At 43.5% G+C, this 25,704-nt stretch overlaps 1 protein-coding gene and 1 long non-coding RNA gene across 4 annotated transcripts in view; one reads left to right on the forward strand and one right to left on the reverse strand.

Annotated features, from left to right (window-relative positions):
* The window catches only part of Stard13 (StAR-related lipid transfer (START) domain containing 13), a 390,686-nt gene that overhangs the window by 174,654 nt on the left and 190,328 nt on the right, over positions 1-25,704 (reverse strand). For 2 of the 3 annotated variants that reach the window (XM_006504925.4, XM_006504918.4), the window contains exon 1: positions 21,423-21,856. The exons of the other annotated variant lie outside the window; for it this stretch is intronic. In XM_006504925.4, the coding sequence (XP_006504988.1) occupies positions 21,423-21,546 (124 nt within the window). In that variant the 5' untranslated portion in view covers positions 21,547-21,856. Of the gene's footprint in view, positions 1-21,422; positions 21,857-25,704 lie in introns of those variants that run through there. 3 annotated transcript variants of the gene reach the window in all.
* Gm52834 lies at positions 19,453-24,927 on the forward strand. The gene is made up of 3 exons (XR_003956031.1): positions 19,453-19,595; positions 20,699-20,800; positions 21,220-24,927. It is a non-coding gene; the product is annotated as a predicted gene, 52834 (long non-coding RNA).

Below are 25,704 nucleotides of genomic sequence, written 5' to 3' on the forward strand. Positions count from 1 at the left end.
GAGATTTGATGTGTCAAGGTTGGGGGTACTCAGGGGGGCCTCCACCCTCTCAGAGGAGAAGGGGAGGGGAGAAGGGAGAGGGGGTAGGACTGGGGGTGGGACTGGGGAGGGCAGCAATTAGGATGTGAAGTAGTAGTAGTAATAATAATAATAATAATAATAATAATAATAATAATAAACAATGAGGGAGCGCCCTGCCTTGAGCCAAGCAGTCAAATGATGATGAAACTACAGACAAGGCTTTCCTGATCGCTGCATGTCACCCCTCACATGAGTGCATATCGGCTCACCTCCCTCTCTGCCAAGCCCTAACCCATCTCCTCTGCAATGTGTTCTCATAAACAAACCTTGCTGCTAGGAAGTTGTTCTTCACTGTTCTTTCGATGCTTCTAAAACACGGTATGTAGAGCATTTGTAATTTTTGGTCAGTTTCATTACCTTTTCAATAGTATAGGGAACACTTTTAAAAAGTGAAATTAGGTAAGCCTTTGTTTCATTACAAAGAAAAGACTTCATCATAATACTCTTTTTTTTTTTTTAAGGCTGCTATGACACGTGAGCAGAAGAATGTTCTGAATAAAGCAGGTGTTTGGCAGCAGACCCCATCAATTCACCGCTCGTTAATCAAAGTGTCGAGACTAGCATGTATGTGACTCCCAGAAAAACACTGTATCCCATTTCAATATCTTCTTCATTTACCAATTTTACATAACTATTCATGGCCTTATCTGAGATCTTCATTTATATAATGATTCAAACCACGTGAAAGCCAACAAGAATGGCTTGTTTTTCCTCCTGATGTACACAGAACACAAATAAACAGCCTGGCATCTTAGTAACACAAGTCGGAAACAATATGCTCAGTAAGACCTTGAACTACAGCTAGAGGAACCTCCTGCCGGTGTTCTTACAGAGTTTGGCTGAGAACCTCACAATGCCACAAATACATCAAAATGCATCTGATGTTTTCATTTCCCAACAAATAAACCAGAAATTACACTTTATAGCTAGGAAAAAAATCTTATTTTCTTCAAATAAAACTTAGAAACTTGCACCTGCTCATCAAAATGTCAGCTATCTGAAAAAAGCAACAAATGCTAGGCTTGCAGAGAGACCCCGACAGCTGTTCACCTCACAGATGCACTGCAGAAGCCGCAAACGTGCCAGCCCAGGATGCAGAAGGTTCTGGAAAGCCCTCTATGTTCACTCAAAAAGACCTGATGCATTTTCTCTTTACAAGTCAAGCTGTCCATAACTTAAAAAGGAAGAAATGGCTGTCTGCAAAAGCATAAAACATACCTTACACTCCCAATTATCTGAAGAATGTTTTTGAAAGGATACGCAACCACAAGGTCTCTAGAGATACCCACTATCTCTAGATACAGTTACTATTATAATAGTATTCTAATGCTACAGTTATTAACTAGTTACAGTTGCCAGCCCATTGTGAGGAAGCCCTAGTATAAATTTATTAACCCGCCACACTGATTTAAAAGAAACCTTGAAATAATACAGATGCAGACACAGGTAGGAACTCTGGATGCAGACACAGGTAGGAACTTTTGCTCAGGAGTTGCTTTTCCCTTCCCACTTCGTATTTACCGGGAATTAAACTCAGGTCTTCTGGCTGGCCGAAGACACTGAACACCTCCCGCCAGAACTACCATGTGGAGCCCGACAATAGGAAGTAAGGAGACCTGCAGTGGATTAATGGTGCCTGCCCAGCAATCCAATTGCACATCGGTTCTTGGTGGTGGAGTCCAGCCCCACGTTTCTTTGCTGCGGAGCTTCTGCGGAGATGCTGGCCATTGCTGCGTGAGCTCTTTCTAAACCTTCCTCAGGGTGAACTCACACTCGAGTGCTGTTCTGCAAGGATGCCTTCTGCAGCCCTGTGTATAAACCACTACACCCCTGCACTCTTCCATGGGACCTTTCTCTCCTACTGCACTTACGCAGTTTATCTTACAAGGGCACATGAGACTGATGAAGACTTTTCCACCTATGCTATAGAATCCAGCAAGGTACCTTTCCCTAAAGAGGCACTCTGAATATTAACACATGTTCTTACGTTCTAATTGTATCAGCTTCAAATCCCTATTTCCAGCTGCCTGCTCTCTCGGTTTTCTACATTTTCAGCTGGATTCTCTGGTATTCAATTTGTTTAAAACCGGGAGAAAATGATATTTAGGGGCAACCATGGGAAGAGGTGCAGCTGACGATCTCAAGAGTCTCTGGGTACCAAATGTCTCGGTTAGAAGTTCTCCCTCCCTACCTCCCTGGGTCCACTGATCACTGGTCCAGTATAATTCCCCTGTGGTTTAGTTCCATGGCCTTCACAGACTCCATTGAGGAAAAACACCAGACCAGACCTTGGATTCTTCTGGGCAATTTCATGAAGCTTTTTCCATTGCTGGTGAACACTGATATTGGACCAAGGGAAGCAAAAACAAACAAACAAACAAACAAACAAACAAACACAATCCTTCACAACGGCCAAACACCAAGTTTCAGATTCAAAGTGGTTGCTATGTGTGTTCAACACCGTGAAGAGTCTACAGCTATAAAATGACATCCGAACTTAGCACTCTATGATGCAAAAACAGAACATGCATTTTTAATCTTTACTAATGATAATAATTACCACTGACTCTAAAATAAGCAATCCCATATTTATTTTCAAGCTAAGCATGTTACTTGAGAATATTCAAAAACATTTGCTAAGGGAGTGTGCACATTGCAGACTCCCATCAAAATCCATCTGTCTGAATCTATGAACTGGCATTGCCCCGGCTGGGAAATTCTTCAAGTCTACACAACAAAAGCTCCTTATGTCCAGGGTAAGGGCTCATACCTAATTTAGAAACAGGGCCATTTTATCCAGAATTCAAACTCTAAATAGATTTTGTGAGTTTCTTATTCTTTTGTACCAACTCCATTAAACACAAACCCCAAACTTGAAGTTGAATAGAAAGAGTTTGAGGTTTAAAGTCAAGGTGATCAAAGACTACCTTTTGATTTAAAAAAATCTACAAATTCTTCATAAAAATAACTTGGAAGTACTTTGTGTGTGTGTGTGTGTGTGTTTCCAGATGGAGGTGGTTCTCATATCTTCCCCATATGATTTTATTTCTGTAAGGAAACGATGTGTTTGTTTGTATATTTACAGAGGATTAAGATAGCTGAGTGACTGAATCTGAAAGAACGCCCCTTCAGTAGTTAACGATATATGCCTCCTGAGCACCATGGGGGTCATAATCAGTATGCATCCATGGCTTGTTTCTCCCAAAACCTGTTGTTCTGGATATGGCTGCTTCTCCAGGTTGTGGAGAGAAGCAGCCATTTCTACCTGCCCTTTGTTCATGTACCCTAAGACTGTTTTCACTGCCTTCAAACTTTATTTTGTCTCTCCCTCCTTCCCTCTCTCTCTCCCTCCCTCCACCCCTCCCTCCCTCTTCCCCTCCCCCCCCCTTTACTCTACCTCCCCTCCCCACACAATGAAAAGGATGCTGCCTCTAAGGTTTAGGTTGCTTGCTGTCCCTCTCCCTACCCAGCTGATGGGAAAGCTCTCTCAGTGCAGCAGATGTGCTGCTTCCAACTGGAGGCTCAAGGGAAGGCTCAGCTGAACTTAGCTTCAGCCTTGGCTTTGGCCACTACAGGGAACCAACAGGAAAAGGGCTTTTTGGGTCCTCCGCTCCTAGAAACCCAAGTGTTCTATACAAAAAGAAGAAATAAAAGAGAGAAAAGTAAAAACCAAGAGAAACTTTTAGAATGATGTGGGCTCTTTATTTATTTATTTATTTATTTATTTTTGAGACAGAGTCTCTCTGTGTTGCCCTGGCTGCCCTGGAACTCACTTTGTAGACCAGGCTAATGGTGAACTCTAATAATCCCCCCCAAACCCCCTACCCTCACCCCCTGCTTCGGTTTTCAGTTTCCCAAGTGTTAAACATGTGGGCATGTTTGGCTTATCCCAGTTATTTTAAAGAAAAATTTGAACTATCTTCACTTTTCTTTCAGTCTCCTTATCAGTGGAATTAAATTATGCAAGTCTTAAACATCAAAGGTAAAAATAAGGAAGCACGAGGCACAGGCAAGAGGCCCAGGTTACACGCACCACCTCCTGGGACAACTGTCTGACATTTAGTAGTTTACTAGCCTCCGAAGGCCCTGTGAAGCCAAGCACTATAACTGAGAAGCAGAAAGGTGAGGCTAACAGAATTATGAGCCATCAACTACTGAAGAGTGTGAAGGAGATTTACTCCCGCCTCCCTTTCCTCTGAGAACACAAGCCCTGTATTCAGCAGGGACAAATACAAGAAGTCCCTTGCAAAGCCAGTGCGAATCACAGGATGCAGAAAACCATTTTAAATAAGTAACAGGAATAAACAGGAAACCTCCTTCAGAGCACCTGGCATCCCTCTGGCTGCCTGCCTGGGCTAGCAATGTCTTGGCCAGGTTTGTCTGAAGCGCTTGATTCTCTTAGTGGGGCACCTCAGAGCCCACCAAGCTTTTCAAAGAGGTGGCCAAAGTGAGAGGCTAAATCTGAAATGAGAGTTCAGCTTGGCTCGATTTAAGATAAAGTAAGGGTCAACCAGACGTGATAGTCTATCTGCCATGTTCCCTGGCTTCAACTATTGTCCTTGGTTTCTTCCTGTGCTCAGTCAATTAGGGAGGGAAAACATAGGGAAGTCATGTCAGGGCATCTGTTTAGGGATAAAATGGTGTTTTCATAGAGGGACTATGGATCGATTGTCTCTTAATTTCCTGGAACATGTGTTTTAAATGTAGGCTCCTGGACCTCCATCTGGCCGATTTTCCTCACTAATTGTGTGCACTAAAAGGGCAGAATGCTTCTTTTATACTAAAACCTGGTTATCAATAAAGTAACTTTGCCTAAGTGTCTCCACGTAGGCAGTCTTACTATTATCTTAGGAACACAGTCCTCTCTCAGGGTCTCAGAGGATGCCGCGTTGGCTGCTGCTGGGTCGGTCTGTACAACCTTCCACTCACAAAGGCTCCAGGCACCAATTTTTTCCCATGAAGCAAATTCAAATTTTGTTTTCTTCTGGCAGTTTTAATCTTTGGTTAGTAGAATTCACAGATGCAAGACCCAAGCATACAGAGGACTCACAGGAGTTCTGGCAACCCATCAATGCCTGACCTACTAAGCATTCACACTTTTTGTTTGCTTGTTTGTTTACATCACCTCTGTTTGAGGAAAACTCACTCCTCTTTGCTTTGGGACTGGGTAGAAAGCCATCAGGAGCTCTGGCTCAGGTTCTCCTACTTGAATGAGCTTTGGTTGGATCAAGCAAATAAAATGAATGTAACCATGACCCCCTGGATTATAAGTATTATATTTGCCGACGTATATGCTTGATATACAGCTGGCAAAAAAAGCAGTCATTATAAAAATCTTTGGTGGTGTGCCTAAGAAAGTTGGGTATTTATGAGTGCTTCTAGTTTAGCACACTATATATACATATATATATACACACATATCTCCATCAGAAAGATTTTCCTTGAGAGACCATACTGATGGGTGCTGAAACCATTCTCATAATGCTTTCTTGAGTATACTACTTTGCAAGCATCAGTGGTATCCGTGGATAACTTTCCAGTATTCAACACGCTACTGTTATCATTGTAAATGAACAGATAAAACTTTGAAGGAAAGGGAAAGTCACCCTTTCAAACACATTGTAACAGTGCCACGTCTCTGAGCAGTGAGCATGGACGTTCTTTAAGATAACTAGGTCTTTCCGGGTCTAGTCTGGTGAAAAGAGCGCAGTTAATCATTGGGAATCCAAAACTGAAATCACACCAAAAGGGAGTAAGAATTATATTTCTGTATGGTTCAAAAGCTGGCAGTTCCCAGAGAGGAACATCATGCACTGTGAGGGTAAGGAGGCGAGGTAGTGATGTCACCTGTATGCATTTCAGCGTCTATAGTGATCAATCTTATTTTGGCTGGACCTTGGTTAATACACCACATGTTGTTTATTCTTCTCATGCGGCCTCTCCAGGATTCTGTAGCAAGTTCCTTTCCTCTAATAAAGGATTCCTCTCTGTGGTTTTTAGATGAACCAGGAGGTTAGTATAATCACAGTAGCTGACATGTTATAAAGTGGTTTCCCCTACACCAATACTCTGAGTTCTGAGGACTGGTGGGGCAGATCAGCTGGTTAAATCTTTCAGGAGCCTAGTCTGCAGTTCTATAGCATTGTAGAGTTTAAAGGATTTCATATAAAATGAAGGTGTTAATGGTACTGCTCTGTATGGGCCATTAGGATGAATCAAAATGATGCAGATTGCAGGCTTGGTAGGCCCTCCTGCCCAAAGCAAGGACCCAGTCAGTAACTCCGGAGGGTTTTGCTAGGTTCTCTATTGGAGAAAGAAAAGGTTTCAGCCCTTGGAGAAGTTCATTAATCTTTCTGAGAGAAAGAGTAAGAGGAATGGGGTTCTAAGATAGATCGGACTTTGTCTTGCATCCTCTCAGCAGCTTCCCAAATTTAGCCCATGATTCCCTCGGGGTCATAAGTACAGCAGGGTTGTTTCCCACATTCCCAGCTGAGGACAAGGTCACATCAAGATCTCTAGGGGTGAGGGAGCGGTGACTTAGCAGTGACTGGTGGGATCAAGCTCCGCACTGTTTGCGGTTGTTTTCCACTAAGGGTCTAGAGCCTTTCATATGCAGATAATTTGTGATGCAAGGATCCAATTCAATGCTTCTCTTCAGGAACAGGCACAGAGCAGCTACTTCATGCATGCCACTTTGTTGTTGCCCTGGTGACATTTGAGAGGCCCTCGGGCGACCATGGATGTCTGAGGACTCCAGAGAGCAACCATGTGAACACAAAGGGCAAGTGTTACAATGCAGCTGTTCAGGGAAGACTCTGGAATTGGAGCTGTGCTCCATGAATTAGGACTTTTCTTCTGGCTTCTCTCCCCTCTGCTGGACTCTTGTCAGTATGTTACAAACATTAATTCAGCTTTCTATGAGAATTTGAGCATACTCAAAGAACTGAAAGAAAATTAAGCCACTACTGGGACTATAGTAAAACCATAGGATTAGAAAGCTTCTTACAATAAATTTAAGAAGTCATTAACATTTATGCACTCTTTGAAAGAATGCATGCTAGCTTATTTGTTTTTATTTATCCAGTACCTGGTACACAGGTTATCAATAAATGTTTTCAAGTTGATACATGCAGCCACTGAGGCACTGTTTAGCTCTCTTTTTCAATAAGGGAACTATTGGCTAAATGCCTCCTGAAAAAATGGATCAAGAAGTCGTATAAGTCCACCTAGTCGATTTAACTTCAAACCTGCAAATCCAAGCGACTGCACCCAAGCTAGCAGGGAAGAGGCCTTGGGCACAGGAAGAGGGGAATCCCTGAGAGCTCCTGTACGGATGCTAACTCAGCAAGAGCCATTTCTATAAGCCATGGGTGACCTCATGCTCTTTGTGACTGTCCATGTAAGAACTGTTCTTGACCAAAGTCATTTTTTAAATTAAGATTTATTTATTTATTTTATGTATACGAGTACACACTGTAGCTGTACAGATGGTTGTGAGCCTTCATCTGCTTGTTGGGAACTGAATTTAGGACCTCTACTTGCTCTGATCAACCCAGCTCACACCGACTCAAAGAGTACACTGTCACTGTCTTCAGATGCACCAGAAGAGGGCGTCAGATCTCATTACAGGTATTTGTGAGCCACCATGTGGTTTCTGGGATTTGAACTTAGGACCTTTGGAAGAACAGTCAGTGCTTTTACCCACCGAGCCATCTCACTAGCCTGTCACCAGCCCGAACAAAGTCATTTTAAACGTGAAGATATGAGTCTGGAGAGATTACCCAAGGGTTCAGAGCACTGTCTATTCTTACAAAGCAGCCAGGTTCAATCCCCACCATCTACAAAGTGGCTCACAACCATCTGAAATATCAGCTTCAGGGGAACTGACACCCTATTCTGGCCTCCTTAGGCACTAGGTATGCATTTGATACACAAACATACATTTAGGCAAAACACCCATACACATTTTTTCCCCTAAAAGCATAGATACAAAAATTAGTAGGGACTTGTGAGACTTAAGACAGAATAAAGAAAAAAATCACATATTTACATGTAGATAAAACCTTGACTTAAGATGAGATCACAGGGCTATGTCCAAATGACTTGCCAAACATCATGCTGGTATCAAGGATACCTTAAATGGGCTCAGTTATGTTAGCCTATGTTTGGGCATGATCATCTGACACAAAGTCTGTTTTATAATGAAGTGAAAGCTACTTCATTTGTGCATACAGCTGGATGTTTCAAAGGAATGGTGGATGGGAAAACTCCAAGTACCAATATGCAAAACAAACAAACAAAACCCAACAACATTGGCAATAGCCTGTTGTCAAGGATGGGTTGACTCCACACCCATGATGGCATGCACACTCATGATGGCATGGGCACCGGCTCATGCCTGCTGCTCAAGAGAGATCAAGAGAACTCAGAGAGAAAATCAGACCACATGCTACTATATCAAGAAAAGAGCAACATTCACAACTTGGAGGGTGATTTCTATTGCAGGTGTGTCATCTTTGCACCAGCACAAAGTCATTAAGATGGGAATTACCTATGATCCAAATTTATTTAAGAACTGCAGGTATCTGCTATGGGCAGAAGACAAAGTATAAGGGGCAGTCCTGTGGCTTGCCTGCCTCTCTGGCTTTGGCTTACCCACCTGCTTCTCCCTGAGGTTTGGCAGAATGGAAGGATTGCTGATGTCACTTTCTGTGCTTCTTTACTCGAACCCTGCCCTTCCTTCACAGACTGTGATTCCAAGACTCCTCCTTCACCAAATCCACTGAATCTTCAATGGCGCTCTCAATCCATGACCACTACACTCATCATGACCACTATACTGATCATGAATATACCACTGCATCTTCAATGGCTTTCTCAATCCATGACCACTACACTCATCACTGAGGGATAGATTTTGTGTCTTTTTCGTATTTATATTCTTAAGAGAGTACAACCAATAATCTGACACAGAATACTCATTCAGTATTGTTTATCCTCATTCAGTTATGTTTAAATACAAGTTTTGGGGAATTTTTTTCAATTGGATATCTTAGAGACAACTTGTTTAGTTAATTCCACTTAAGACGTTTCCAAGTGAATGAGCTAAAATAATTTCTCTCGTTTACATAACAAAGAATCACGCACCATTTTCAACATCCTTCATTGAGCCCTAGGCCTTAAAACTAGCAACTAACAAGTTTATGTGAAACTGAGATACAAAGTAAGGTGGACATTTCTGGGAAGCTTTTAAAGTTTCTTGCTTATACTGTTGGCTTCTATTATTTTCTCTTCCCATCTTTATACCTACTCTATGGTTCTATTTATCTGCCAAAACTGCTTAAGATACCAGGAATTCAACTATCAGAACTGGGGTTTCCGGCCCTCTGATCCAAATCAGCACCCTTTCTAGTCTCCAGTTCCTTGACCTTTTTTTTCTCTTCATGATATTTATAACACTCACAATAATTTTATTATTATTTATTATTAAATTATGTATTTATTATTTTCCATCTCTACCAGTTAAATGGAAGCCATGTCAAATCATAGATTTTATTTGTTGTGTTCAATACTAAGTTAGCAGAAGATGGGGCAATGTTTCCTACTAGGTGCTAATAAATATTTGCTGAATAAATAAAGTGAATGAGAATCTTGGTATATTCTGAATATGAAGTTATGATTTGGGATTTTTAAAAAAGATATGTTGTTTTCCCTAGGTTCTTTATCAATGGCCCCCAAGAAACTTTTGTATCTTAGACAAAAGATAAATAAGATTTATTTAATTAAATGTCAACTAGGGCTGGTCCATTTTCTTTACCTTGGCCTGATGTGTGACAACTTCCTCCAAAGAAAAAAAAACCTTCCATCTTCAAGGGAAAGCTCCTCAAGACACAGAATGTTCTAAAGCAAGGTGAAGCAATCTGTCGGGAGAAGTAGATAACTCAAAAGCTTCAGGAAGTCCCTGAAACTGACCAGATTAACTATGCCCCTCCCTACACAAGCTTATTTAAGTAGTAAAGGCTTTAGAGAAATATTCTCAGGGGAGCCAAGCTACCTGGATTCCATTGATCCGATCAGCTGCTTATAAGCAGCTCAGATTCCCCTAGATGCCTGGAAAATATATTCTCCAACCTGTTGAACAGTGTTTGGGTTTTATGAGCCATCACTCATGCTAAGGTGGGCTTTGGCGATGCTATGTTTGAGTCAGGTAAGTAAACTCTCACTCATACTCTTATAAGTAACCTCCGTAAAATTCATCCCACCAAGTTCGACTTTGCTGATGTCAGTATTTTGGTCTGCCCTTGGTTCCTTACTGGATCAGTAGATCTTTGTTTGTATCTCTCCAGGAATAGTGTCACACAACACGTTATAATAACAGTCATTCATTTTCTTTAGTTATAAGATGAGAGGGAGGGTAGAAGGCAAAGTGAACACTGGCATAATGACACTAGTCAATCCATCAGAGACTGGATAGCACAAGGCATGTCTATTATTAGATCTTGGTGATAACACAGGTAGGACTTGAAGTAGCCATTACCATGCAGAGCCATTTCAGTCACCCCCAGAGTGAAATACCAGGTACAGTCTATAGTCAAAGAGACAATTAAATCACCTGGAAAAGTTTTTTAAAACACATTCAACCTCCTTCTCTCCATCCCTCAGACACAATAGATCTGGTGAGGACATGGCCTGGATTTCAGGAAACCTTATCAACAGGTCTGGTGTGCTGTTTATTTTGGGAGCTGTCAGTTCAATAAACAGTAACTGACTGGCATGGATAGAGCTGAGCTCACATGGACAATGGTGACCAGAAGAGCAAGCATGGGGTAGAAGTTAGAGTTCAAATTCCCTCTGCCATTTTCTGACTATTGGACCTTTAGGAGTCATGTGAATTTTCTTTTCTTCCACCGTACAATTAATGTAATAGAGATCACTATGCCCATTGTGGCCCTCCATACGTGCATCTTTGTGAGAACCTGTTGATTTTCTAAGCTACTTTTCTAGTAATGAACAAACATAGAGCTGCAAAGCACTACACAAATGTTCAGGGTCATCATGAATCATTGTTATTATTACAGTAGTAACCCAAAGATGCCGAAATGCCATGCAAAACTCCCTCAGTTATGCCCTGGGTTGTCTTGAAGCAGCTGTGGCACAGGACTCTGGAAGTAGTATTACTCCCTTGTCCCTAGGACACCCATGAAATGTCATGACGCCTTCAGTGCTAGAGACTAGGAACAGGGTCTGGGTCTTTGTACCCTCCGAGCCTCACAAATGTGTATGTTGAGCAAGTCACTTGACTTCTCCAGGCCCTGGCTTCTCCACTATGAAGTGAGGAAGGCAACTGAACATGCAGGTATTGGGCTGCTCCCCAGGCAAAGTATTTATGGGTGTCATGAGGTTGAAACTTCCCAGGCTCAGATTGCATTCACTGAACCCATGCCCAGAGGTTGCTTTTTCTCAGAGGAAGTGTACCTCTGTCTGCATCATCAGCCTGTTAAGAAGCCTTTTTCCAACAGGCAGTAAAATTCTGTGTGTGTGAACAGTTGTTCCGGTGGTGCCTACCAGGATGTCTGGACACTAAATAAGAAAAGAAGGGAAATGTTTAGCAAGGTGTTGGACACTCAGCAGGACACATTCCAAGGTAGCTGTTAATAGAATGTTAATAGAATGACATCCGTTGTTATGTATTGTAATGCTAAATACTGGTTCTGAAGATTTGGCTGCCCCCTGATGAGGGGCATCAGGATCAGGATCTCCTTAGCAAGTACACCAAATGGTGCTATATAACTTTGCTCCTTGATTTAAAACTGTTGGTTATGTAAAGAAGAAGAGAGGTAGGCAGAGTTTCAGTTCCTGGGCTTGGGGTCTGGGGCAGAGACCACGAAGAGGAAAAGAAAGAAAAGAGAAGGGAGAAGACTCCATGGGTAGGTGGATCATGAGAACACAGCCATTGTTCTCAATGCCTGGCCAATTGAAGAAGACAGGGAAGTAGACATAATAGCATAGAGGGTTGATATCAGCCCAGCGCCAGTCTTTTAAGGCTTATTATAAATATAAAATTGTATGTCTTTTACTAGGGAACTAAATATTAAAGGTGGGGTAGGAACTCCCAATGGTTACTTACCACAATAGATATCAGTAGTGCACTCACGGGATGAGAACACAACACTCATCCCTAATGCTGGTACTAAGCTGGGGCAGCTGGCATGCCCCTAGGAACAGTGTGAGGCCCAGAGACAGATAGAACCATGAAAGTCATCATTAGATCCAAGCATGAATCCAGGAGACATTTCAACAGTGGCCCTATGGTTTAAATTGTAAATAACAACAGCACGGCTATGACCATCTAATTTACTACAGACTTATTGGAACATCAGGCTTGTTAGAGATGTTCTATGAAGTAGCCATTTCATGCTTCCCTTGTGCTCAGAACTAGATCCACAAAAGCCACTGTCATTAGCGTCTCTTCATGGGGCGTGCCCACCTGAGGGCCAGCGTCCTACTGTCGGGAAGGCCAGCTTCCTGGTAATGTCTACAGTAAGCTGGTTAGATCTTCTTCTGGCTTACTTACTTACTTATTCAGAGTCACTTAAATATGTTCTTAGATGATACAGGCTGAGAAAAAAACATAATGTTCTTATTTTTAAAAATGTGTTTATTTTTATTTTCTATGGGTATGAGTGTTTTGCCTGCTTGTGTGTACATTATGTGTACATACAGATATCTGGAAATGCCAGAAGAGGGCATCAGATACCCTGGGACCGGAGTTTTAGACAGTTGTGAGCCACCACACAGGTGCTGGGAACGTAGGTCTTCCCCCTCTACAAGAGCAGCCAGTGCTCTAACCACTGAGCAATCTCTTCAGCCCACGCTCTTATTTTCTTCATTGGCCAGAAATAATTATGTTTTGTTTAGATTAGCAAACAAGCAGTTCTAAGTATAGCTGCTGTTAGTAAAGGAAGACTTTACCTATGCAACAGGTGAGATTTGACTCTATCAATACTCTTTCCAGGGGCAGATGGGCACTAAGACAAGATCATATGTTGGCGAAGAGATCCAGAAAAATCCCTGAAGATGAACGAGAGGTTTTTATTACTGCAGCTAATTTCCTTTTCTTGGTAAAAACCACAGGTGAATGCCACACAGGAAATAGCTTTAATGACTTAAATAGAAGTAATTTAATGAATTAATCTGTATGGGCATTGTAAAAAACAATAAGTAAATATTTAATCAAGGACCAGCTTAATTAAGAAGGTTCAACACATACATCAGGGAGTCTAGCATGACAAGGGTTGTGCTTTGTCCCAATTGCCTGACATACTTTAAGCCGCATACTTTAAAAACAGAAATTAAAATATTTGCTTCAATGTATGTAATCAATGAACTATAGTCATTATAACCCGGTGACAATCAAAGACGATGTTAGTGCCTCATTTCATTATGACAGTGTTATACTCAGCAAACACTAAAATGGAACCTTTTGAAGGTGAATTTACAAAGCAGAGCCCGATACTGTAAGAGCCTGGTTTCCTCTGCGCGTGTAATCATTTATCATGTAAGACCTTGTGCAAAATTAAAATGGCACTTGAATTATTTTTATGAGTTTCAAAATGTTAATGCCAGAACACTGGACTAAGCAGTGGGGACTGTGCTGCTGGGTGGGGAAAAGAGGGCGGGATTACAGACTTCTGCACTGGAAACTAAGGCTGATGGGGCTTAGCCTCAGATGGCCCCTGAGGCTAAGCAGCCCGGTATAACTGCAGTGCAGAGCCTGTGGGTACAGGCATGTGGGGAGCAGAGAATAATTTTCAGGAGTGGGCTCTCTCCTTCCACTGTGCGGCTTCTGGAGTTGGAACACGGGTCCTCAGACTTGGCAGCAGGTGCCCTGGCCTATGAGCCCTGCCACCGGCCTATTGTATAGATTTTATAGGTGCTTCCAGGCCCGGGGCTCTAGCATCTTCTCTCCACGTTTCTTCTCTGATTCTGGCAGATGTCGTTCCAGTTCTAGGAGGTACCCACTGTGAGACTCTGCTGCGCTGTGCTAAGAGTCTGAAACTGCCCCCGGGTGGGGGGGGGAGTGGGGGGGACCGGGAGTGCTGAGTGGTCCTCTGCCCCTTTCTCTTCTCTCATCCCTTAGACCATCCCCCAGACTCCACAAAGCAGAGGGATTGAAAACAACTGATGATGTAATTAGCCCTTCAGCCCAGTTACACAGCTTCACTGAAAAGCTAAAAGGGATATCGGAGATTATCTAGTTCAACATCTCTCTCATTTTAACCCCATTTTCATCCAATTCCAGGTAAGCCAAGGGCATGTGAATAACTGTTGGCTGTATTATCCCAAAACTGATGGTAAGTATTACAAACAAATCAAAATTGATCATGTCTCCAAAAGACAAAATCTTTTGCATAATCAATGAACATATTAAAATGCCAATGGATCCGACTCCGACGCTGCTATCCACATATTCAGCATTTGACTGAAGCTCTGTCAGAATAAGGAAAGTCCAAGGTCCTATCACTTGGAAGCTCCTAACGAGACCCACATACACAGGAACCAGCAGATTACTTCAGAATTGAAAGGACTAGTGGCTTATGGTTAGTGCTAAAGGAATCTTTTTAACACCGAGATCTTATGTCTCTGGCACTTTATACCTCAGATACACCTTTGCTTAAACTAACATGTAGTGTTATTGGAGGGCAGAAGTGGGACTACTTTTTTTTTTTTTTTGGTAGGTAACTCAGTTCTCATGACAACACAGAAGTGCGTACTATGCTTAGCCACTCTTTTGAAGCTAAGGAAACTTAAGAACACTGAGGTGAATTTTGACCCCAAATCTACAGCTTATTAGCAAGCAGAATTAAGATTCAAACTCAGACACACGACAGCTTCCAAGATGAGGTATTTTCTATGCTTTGTTTTGTTTATTTGTGCTTTGGGGTGGGGGAAAGGTTGCAAAGGCAGAGGTTGGGAGGGCTAAGGGCAGATAAGAGGGGACAGGGAGATGAGTGGGATTGGGGTGTATGATGTAAACTCAATAAAAACTTTTAAAAAAAGATTCAAACACGAGTCATCTTAGTGCCAACAGTTGCAAGAAGAAAATGGTGCTGTGCCAGCATCTACCCAGACTCTTCATCTTAGGACCGTTGTTAGCGACTGTGCTTGTTTCTTATGGATTCTTCTAGATCAGTGGTTCTCACTCTCTCTATTGCTGTGACCCTTTAAGTCTTCATGTATGGAACCCCAACTCTAAAATCGTTTTTGTTGCTGCTTCATAACTAGTTTTGCTACTGAATCTTAATGAAAATATCTGTGTTTTCTGGCAGTTTTAGGCCATTCAATCCTCCAAGTGCATGTTGGATGGCTTTCTGGAGGAATTTCAGACTACTAGCTGTTGCTTCTGCCATCCTTTTCCACCACCATTCCTCTTGCCATTCATACCTACTGTGTGCCTTAGCTGCCATTCATGCCTACTGTGTGCCTTAGCAGCACCGTTGATGGTGACAACTTATTTGGTCTTACCCTTTTTGTAAAGTCCATGTTAGATGTAAGTCCAAGCTTTCCCTGGCTGCAAGCCCAACCTAAGCCTATGGCCACTTGATCCTGGCCATGTGTCTGACATCATTTCCTGTCATGAACTCGCTTTTGCAATTTTTTTTAAAAAAATGTTATTATTCAGCCACTGCTGACTTCTTTGTTTGTTTGTGCTAGCTCTATAATAGGGTAAACTCACCTCCCTTAAACAGAACGTTGCTTCTGTGCTTACAACAGAGTTGGACTATCTTTTTTGCCTCAATGCAATTTCAGTCATTTTTTTTTCAGATTTTGAAATATATTTACATAGACACAATAAAGAAATCTTAGGGGTGGAAATCAAATCTTAACATAAAATTCACTCGTGTTGTATATATGTTATACATGTCATCTGAATAAAATTTAATTCATTATGTTTAATAACTTCATGCTGGATGAAAGTCTACAGACTTTTCACAGCTGAAAGAGCTCCAGAATCTTTGAAACTGTGGGATGCTGAGGGAGCTGTGAACAAGCCACAAGAAGAGGGTGGCTTGTTCTACCTGTGGCCTCCTGTTGATATGTTTTGTTTGTTTGCTTGCTTTAAATTCGGAGTTTGGAGCATTTCAGATTTTGAGGTTTTGGGCTAGGTCTGCTCGTTTTGAATAAGTACTATATTGAGCTCCACATTTCATGAGTTAATTATTATTCATGAGTTATATCAAGGGAACTTGATATAAATCAGTGGTCCTCAGCGCCAGCTGTACACCATCCCACATCTGAAATAGAGGGTCAAGGAGGGGCTTGGTACTGATGCTCTGGAAGGCAGTGGTGATCCTGAGAGCAGTGAAGGTGAAGAGCTCCAATCTAGGTGATAAGCCCTGTTTAGATGATTGTCACTGTTACTATTAAGCACATTTCCGTGTTTTCCAGGCAGTGGCATCAAAGACAAAACCCTGTAAGAGCAGCAATGACTATTGTTGGCCTCAGAAGCGGCCTACAGCCTCCGAATCCAATGATGACGTCATCCTAGGCAACAAGGAACCACGTGTCTGTTGCCATGGCAACCGCTATACCTTCCCAGCGTTCACTTCTCCTGCCCCTGCTGACCCACCTGTGCGCTGCTGTGCACATCGTAGCCCAAATAAAAGGCTGAGCCCCGATCCTCCCTCCCCCTTTCCTTCCTTCCTTCCTTCCTTCCTTCCTTCCTTCCTTCCTTCCTTCCTTCCTTCCTTCCTCTCTCTCTCTTCTCTTCTCTTCTCTTCTCTTCTCTTCTCTTCTCTTCTCTTCTCTTCTCTTCTCTTCTCTTCTCTTCTCTTCTCTTCTCTTCTCCTCTCCTCTCCTCTTCTCTTTCTTCTTCTTCTTCTTCTTCTTCTTCTTCTTCTTCTTCTTCTTCTTCTTCTTCTTCTTCTTCTTCTTCTTCTTCTTCTTCTTCTTCTTCTTCTTCTTCTTTCCTCCTCCTCTCCTCCTTCTTCTGTCTTCGTCTTCCCCTTCCTCTTGTTCCCCTCCCCTTTCCCCTCCCTCCTCTTCTTCCTCCTCCTCCTCCTATTCTTCTTCTTCTTCACCCCCCTTCATCCTTTACTCTTCCCCACTTCTCTCCCAATAAACTTCTCCCTGGAGCTGTGCTGGCCTGGTGTGATCTGTCCAGATATGAGCACCATTCCAACACAACAACAACTATTCCTTACCAAAGTGATGGAACGCAAAGATAGCAGAACATGAAAAGGATCTGCTGGAGCCACCCGGTCCTTGTGACGTCACTGCATACAGATTTTAATAAGGAACATTGAATGGACCACTCTTTATTCTCCATCCCGCTTTGCACTGAAGTCCCAATCTGTTTACATCGCATGATAGAACACTGCTCTTGACTTTGAGAATCGAGGAACCTGTCTTAACAAGAACCCATGGAAACTTGGTGGAAAACTTGTTTCTAACATAGCTGAAACTTTTCAGTGTTTTAACTTAGTATATTTTTTGGTAGCAGTTTTAATTTCCTGTGTCTCAGAGAAATGATTTAACACAAGACTATTTTTTTAAAAGAGAGATCAAAGACTTAGTATCAATAAACGTACAAGCTACTTAAACATTGTTATGCCAGTATAAGGGAGTCAAACACACCAGGGACTTCCAGTCTGAAGGGGAAGGAAACTGTATATTGTTTCCCAATCATTAACATTTGAAAAGAAGCTGCAAGTAAGTGCTAAGGAGTGCCAGAAGGTGATGGGTGTGCTGGGCCTAAAGAGCTTAATGATTTGGGCACAGAAAGCTCACATCCGCTGATTGCAGAACCGAGGCCACCAAAGGCCCTGTCACTTACCTACGTGGGAAACATGGTAGTTCATTTAGAGTTTACGACCTCCCTTGTTCTGGTGATGGGTGGGGTGAACACCTACAGGCCCCAACAAGCAAGATGCATGACTACTGATTTGTTTCAAACCTTTATAAGCTAATATACTAACCACTACAGCAGAATGGTTTGAGGACAAGCTTGGCTAGGTGCACAGGGTTATCCTTGCTAGTCCAGGAGAGAAACAGCAGATTTTCACGCTCTTTTTGTTAAGGTTTTAGGTCCAGCTGTAGTAACAGAATGTCTCTGTCAGTCTCCATGTTTTCTAATCCTAAGGTATGGGCATAGGTTTCCTCTAACATTTAATGGCCTGAATTTGAATCCTGCTTTGGATAAACCAGATTCATCTTTTGGGAAATAAACAGTTATTACCACTGACATAATGATTCCGGAGGTGACAGATGAGAAAGACTCTTGCTGGCTCCATGGGAATTGGAACCCTGGTGGAGAGGAAGTGTGCATTGGTAAATGTGCCTGTCTACTGAAAGCCCCTTCAGCTGTTCCAGTCCGCAGAACTGGCAGGCCCCAGATGGACACCTGCTGCCTCTTCTTGGACAAGAACTTGCTAGTGGCATCGCTCTGGGCCATTTATTACTTGCTTTTCTTATAGTCACTGCGACCTATGTTCAGAAATGTGTTTTTCACATTATGTATGATCACATGGTACAGAATACCATAGGCTTTGCTATGCTTATACTGGGATAGTTCTCAAACTCAGAACAAATGGCTGAGGTTCCTATTAACATACCAAAGCTGATGCTGGCACCAGCTTCTCCCAGCATCCTTGAGTCCCTACCTGACCTATAAAACCCAGACATTTTGGGTGTGTGGTTCTTTCTTCTCTTGGTCTCTTGGTATCTTAGCTTCTGGCTCTCCCCTGTCCCTTCTCTCTCCACATGGCCCTGATCAGTTGGCAGGTCATGTTCGCTCTGGACTCTTTGAGATGCCTCTGCCTGTGTTCTTCCTTAATATTTATAATAAAAACTGCAACCTTGTGGAAGCAATCATGTCCTCCTTTAATTACTTGTTCTCATTCAGCTGCACTTCCTCTTGCCTCTCTGTTGAACTGACTAGACAACCTTTCATGAAAAATGTGGAGTTAGAACATGGGCTTCCAATACCTTCAGGGCACTCTAGCTAGGCTCTCAGCACTGGTCCTCTAGGTTAAAGGAGAAAAGTCTAGCAAGCTAAAGAGAAGCCGGCACAAAACTTTTATTTTATATAAAAGAAAATAAAGGAAACAAAATCCCAAACAAACAAGACTGGGGTACCTCCCTCCCTGAGCACATGCTCTTGGGGACACGGTCCTCTGGAGAGCTATTCTGATACTGTGAACTGTGAACTGAGTCTTATAAAGATGACTTTCACCAACGGAGAGCACTTTCCCCTGGAATTGATGCCAACATTAATAACTTAAGTATTTCAGTGTCTCGTGGCCAAAGTTCCATATTTTAGCTACTTTAGCAAGAAAACCCAAGAAAATCAATTTGCATCTAAAAGCTCCTTCATGGGGTTGGCTTGGTTTTGTGGCAAGCAGCCCGGCAGCTTAGAGAAACAGAAGTTGAAGTCCACTCTACAGAGAATTGTTTGGTCCTAGTTGAATAACCTTCTGGCATTTGCTGTTAGCAGAATGGTAAGAAGATTATGGGTAAGCAGATATTAATATTCTGATTAAACATTTTAAAACCTCATACCACCATTTAAAAAAAATAGTTGTGCCGCTCTGAGCGAACTCTTACACTTAACATTCTGAAGCTACGTTTAGCCTTAATATCTAACTTCATATGCTTGGTCTTAAAAAATCTCTACCTATACCTGCCTCCACTGCTCAAACCGCAATGTCTAAGATGCCCGTGAAGTATTTACAAACCTCTTTCACTTCCAAGCTCTCTTTTTGGAGAAGTTGTAGTCCTCTTTGGTCTCAACTATGAAAACCTAGCACAGTCTTGGCAACCCTCCTGGAGAGCCTTCTGGTTTCCGAGGAACCACTGACTTAAACGCCACAGGATTAAACAACAGACACTGTCAACAGGTCCTTTGCAATAAGATTTCTTAAGTTATGAAGCAGCAAGCTCACTTGTGCACAGAAGCTTCCTTCCATCCTACAGATTATAACGGGAAAACAAGACACACGCTTGCAGGGGCCTGATGGGATGGGTTGTGTTCTTAACCATTACCCACTGGCGTCTACCATGTGCCTACAAGTCTTTAAGGAACAACAGTCAAAATTACTGGGTTGACCTCAATTTATTTCTGAGTCCAGTGGAGGCAGGTATAGGTAGAGTTTGTTTTTCTTGGGTGTTTACTAAATGGAGCCATTGTGCTGGAGAGGAAATATGGGTAAACATTTAATGCTTACTACACTAAGTTGAGTGTCAGAATCATTTGCAATGCCTACTTCTGAGTTAGTTTGATAAGGGTGTTCTGTTCAAAGGAACCTGGGCTGCCGAATCTCACTCAGAATGCTTCAAGCCACGGATGTGTGTGTGTGTGTGTGTGTGTGTGTGTGTGTGTGTGTGTGTGTGTGTGAGAGAGAGAGAGAGAGAGAGAGAGAGAGAGAGAGAGAGAGAGAGAGAGAGAGAATGTGGTGGCCTGACTCTGAAGGTAGAACACCACCTGGTGTAGAGAGCGGCGGGGGACGGGGAGGGGGGGGGGGAGGGGCAGACTTGTTCTGCGGGTTAAATAGGCGAAAGGAGGAGCTCAAAGGTCAAGCCTCTTTCACCTGTGTCATCCTTTCCTTCCTTCTGCCAGGCTTTATACCTTCCCTTCTATAATTCTCTTCCACTCCAACGGAAGACAAACTCAGAAGACAAGACACGATCATCTCAGAAACCCTTCCAGTCACACCTCTCGGTAATTCTTGAAGCATCTTCTGGCAGCTCCCACCAGGCAAAGGAGGCCTCTGCCTCTGAGCCTGCCGGTGGACTCAGAGGATTTTGTCTTACTGAACAGGTGTAATGCAGTGACTTCAGGGGTGGGGAGCCCAGACCACTCACTGTGCTTGTGGCCGCATCAGGAGATAGAGGATGGTCCCCGCAGAGCTGGCACACACCTGTGGCCACAGCTCATAAGCTGGGTGTGGGTTAAAGAAGCAAGCGTTCTTAAGAACCCTTAGGAATAATCAGTTTCTCTTCCTCTGACCCTGGGGCAATGAATTCCTAAGTCTTTCTCAGGCATTTCCTATATGGACACTTCGGATCCTGAGGGCATCGGGGTGGTGTGTGGTCGTTTGCTTTCAAAAACTGTTCACCTGTTTCCCTCCAAACTTCTAGTCTCTACCACTACGGTAAGCTCTTGCCCAGTCGCGCCACCCTTGCCAGCCCTCAGCCACGTGGAAATGCCAATCTGGGGCACAGTCACAGCTACCTTTGCGCCCGCCCGAGTGGAGGACTCTGGTCCGCGCACAGGCCAGCTGTCAGGCACTGTGCCCGATCTGACTGGTCAGAACCTGCACCCAGGGCCCCGGGACACCGACCTGCCAGCCGCCGCTCGCGGACGTTCCTCCACAGCAGATCCCAGGCTCTGGCGCTGGAGTCCCGCAGCTGCTCGCTTAGCGATCTCCGGAGAGGCGCGTACACCGCTCTTCGTGGGCTGCTCATCTCAGACGAGTCCTCATGGCGCGGGGCAGCCTGGTCACCGCCACTCAAACCGCCTCCGACGTTTGGACGCTCGGCCACGCGGGACCCGGTGCGCCCGCCAGGCGCCCTGAGAGGCGGCCTCTGGGTTCCGCCAGCCCCTCTCCCCTCTCCTGCTGCGTCCTCCCTCTTTCCTTCCCTCCCTCCCCGGCTCCTCCCTGCACCCTAGCCCAGGCTGACAGCCGGCTCCAGGTCTTTCCCTCTCATCCCAAAGTTAGGGACTGTGCCATAGCCTTCCGTTTCCTGGTTTTCCGCATCGCTTACCAACCCTACTCTGACACAAGAGCTTTGATACAGCAGCAGTTAGTGCCCAAGACTCTCAGAGTTCAGAATTTAAATCATTTGCACTCGAGCCAAGCTGACCTTCCGGGGGGTGGGGGTTGGGGGCGTTCTACACAGTGTCTTTGAGTTATGCAGTCCCTTCCTGGTTCCAACAACATGATATAATTTTCAGAGTACAATCTACATTGACTATGGTGTGGACTGGGGAGCCCATATATCTGTATGCTGACAAAGAAGTGGGAATTCCAAGGAGGAAAAATGGAAACTAGAAGAGCCTTCCATACACTAACCAAAAGTAGAGAGTATACTCAGAATCAGACATTAATACTGAAGCGAGAGCGAAGGAACTGTGTAGTTTTAAACAACTACACCAGGGTCTTTAAGAAAATGATCACTTCTTTGCTTCTCCACGGGGTGAGGAATGACCAAGTTTCCTGGGCTTCAAACTTTTTATTTAGGAAGGCAAAGACAAGCCAGGCTGGCTCACACCTGTAATCCTGCTGAGGCAGGAGAATTTCCTGGAGTATGTGAGGCCAGCCTGGGCTATAAAATGAAATGCTGTCTTAAAACAAGATAATCATAGATAGATAGATAGATAGATAGATAGATAGATAGATAGATAGATAGATAGATAGATAGATAGATAATAAACAAACAAATACAAGATAGAGAAAAAATAAAATACTTTTAAAACTCAAAGGCAAGGACCAGACTACCTCCTCAGCCCCATCCTCTGGGACTTGTCTTGCAGTTTATAAGGCGTTTTTTGTAAAGTGTTTTTAAGGGTTTCAGAGAAATTATAACACAATTTGATGTAATTCAATGACATAGTCAGTGCTGTCACATAAAATTTGGTATAATTTCAAAAGAGAATTTTTGATTCTACTTGTTTTGAGAGAGGTCTTATTCCTCATACTGGCCTCTCAAAATCCAAGCAGTCTTGCCTAAAACTCCCAGTAGCAGGGTTACAGTATGCTCTACCACACCTGGCCAGAAAACTCTTGCAATGGTTAGTCTCTCCCTTTTCTTCTTAAATGTCTCTCCACTTGTCTGACAAATTGTTTATTTCCTCTCTAGATGTCCCATGTGAAGTTTAAAAAACTCAGGGAAACTATTCCATCCTTTGGTTTTATAAATCACTATTGACTTAGAGTTGAAATTAAAGCTACCCACATAGCCTCTGCTGACCTCTGCTGACGTCATCCTCCATCAGTCTATACTGTCCTAGAGATGCAGGAGAGGGACCATTCATTGCAAAGATGCTCTTTATCACCACACTGTGTTGTCATAGACATGTAAAGTGTGTACAGATGAAGCACATCTCAGTTAGAGATGAGCTAGAAAGCATCGCTGAGCATTTTTGCATGGTCTTGGTAAACCTTTGAAGTTATCTGTTATGATGCAGTAAGGCATGGCTTAGAAGAGGACTTGAACTTATGGCAGCCAGTTACAGACTAATCCAGATGGCCTTCTAGACCCCAGCCAAACACTTTTCTGATGATATCCTGTGCTTTGTATGTTTATAGGAGTGGCTAACTGTGCATCTTACAGGTACATCTATAAGGTGTAACAACAAAGTGAGTAATGATTACAGTCCTAGAGAAGCTGTGTGTTTGGCTTTCAAAAGATCCCAGTTGAGCTGAAGGCAGTAGACTACCTCTCTCCCTTCCTCCCTCCTTATCCCTCCCCATCTCCTACCCCCGGACACAAGCACACACATACACACACACACTAGAACACTGCTACAAACAGCCAAGACAGCCAAGCAACTTCAGTGATCAATGAGCTTCAGGAAGCCTGGACCCCAACCACCTTCTTCTTCTTCTTCTTCTTTTTTTTTTTTTTTCATCCAAATAAGCATTTTTGTGCTAAGATACTCTGCCTTGGGAGTTCTTAAACTCTGAACTTGAACATAGGTTCTGGCCCTGCAGATTTGGTTAGTTCTGGCTGTTGGATGATTGTGAACTGGGCTCTGTCACAGAGAAGCCAGGTGATCTGCTCAGAACAGGTGCTACCCAAGCATCTTGGGGCACACAGCATGCACAGTCCTGCAGGGGCCAGCTGATATTAGAAGTCCCAGAGCTCAGAGCCACACATTGTTACCCTGGTCCATGCTCAACCTCCACCAGATCTGTTTCCAAGCCCTCTGCTCTCATGTGGACCTCCATCTGTAGCAAGCTGGTGAAAATAAAACATCCCCTGCTTCAGATAACAAATCCCCACCTTGCCTGCCATCATTCTGACTTTCTGCTCCCTCATCACATCAGAAGACAGGGTGCTGTTCCTGCCGGGGATCCATTCCCTGGCCTGTGCTTGCTCTGTGCTCTGGCCTGTCTTGTGTCTTGGGAAATCCGTGGGTGTTGTTATTTCTTGTAAGTCTGCCTCTCTGTAGGTTTGACCCCCAACTGCCATCCTTCTTTAACTGACGCCAAAATCCAAGAAAAGCACCCACAGAAAAGCTCAGTTCCTTACTCCCTTTATCTTGGAACATAGGCCTCTCTAATCAGTACTACCCTCTTGCCCCTCACTAAATCGCTAAGTACCCTGTTCATGTCACCTCTAATTATCATCTTGGTCAGTCCATTGTTGTCCTTTCTGGAGCATGTGGGGCTACTGGATGCTGACCAGCCCATTCCTCCTGGCACGATCTCATCACGCTCCAACAGGCTCGTGTAGACCCTATCCTCTTACATAAGGCTCCACATGGCTAGTCTCAAGGTTCAAGTTGGTGCAGAAAGGGAATATATGGATTCAAGATGTGGCCAGAGGCTGAGACCCCGTTGACTCATGTTTCTGCCCCTGGACATTAACTCTCTCGAGGATGGGGCTATGGATGAAATGACATAAGCCACTTGTCACATGGAAAGCATTCACTCAGTGCTGCCAACCATACTATATTATTACATCACTGTCCTGGCCAAAATCTTTCCTGAGTCCCTCTAACTCAACTATCCCGATGCTCAATAGAAGTAATTCCATTAGCTTCTCTCATGGCAGCAGGTTAATTTTTTTTCTCTTCTCTTCTCTTCTCTTCTCTTCTCTTCTCTTCTCTTCTCTTCTCTTCTCTTCTCTTCTCTTCTCTTCTCTTCTCCTCTTCTTTTCTCTTCTCCTCTTCTCTTTTACCATTCAGGTTATACCAAGGGATAGGGCTGCTTGGGGGGAGACAGACCAGCCAGGGAGGGGCAATAATGAGCGAGCAGCACCTCTCTTTCTCTCCAATGTCGAGGAGGAAACTCTGAAAGTCTGCAGGTTGCTTTTTTCCTCATCCCCTCTCCATCCCTTGTTCACTGCTCTGAGCCATGCAGGAGGAAACTGCAGATGTGCAGAACGGCAGCCCAGAGGCACCTGAGTGAGCACAGACTCATGAGCCAAGGCAGTGGGTGGCTGATGCCCCCTGGCCATTTTGTTTGTTATCAGGCTCCTGGAAGGATGTGGCAGTGAGGCTGCCATGTTTTCTCATTCACTGGAGCAACTTCCTACTCAGAACAGCCTTTGATAGTCATATTTAGTTAACACGTATAAAGCACATGGCTGGCTGTGCTTTGGGAGTGTTGTGTGGTCTATTTTCCTAACAGATATATCTAATTGTGCCCTCTGGAGATGATCATTTATCTGTATCCTTGTGCTAACCAACTAAAGCTGCCAGTGTCTGAGAGAGAGAATTGTAGCAAGCACGCTGAGCCCTCTGAAAGTCTTTCCCGGCTAGTCTTTCCCTGACTCTCCTTCCGTTTAGTAAACTGGTTTAGTTTAGGTTTGTCTTTTTCTCCTTAAAACTTCAGCATAATGAGAGTCACATTTGGTGGTGATTGTTCTCTCTCCACCTCATGTTTTTAGGAGTAA

This window comes from Mus musculus, chromosome 5, assembly GCF_000001635.26.
Source record: "Mus musculus strain C57BL/6J chromosome 5, GRCm38.p6 C57BL/6J".
Classification (NCBI taxonomy): Eukaryota; Metazoa; Chordata; class Mammalia; order Rodentia; family Muridae; genus Mus; species Mus musculus.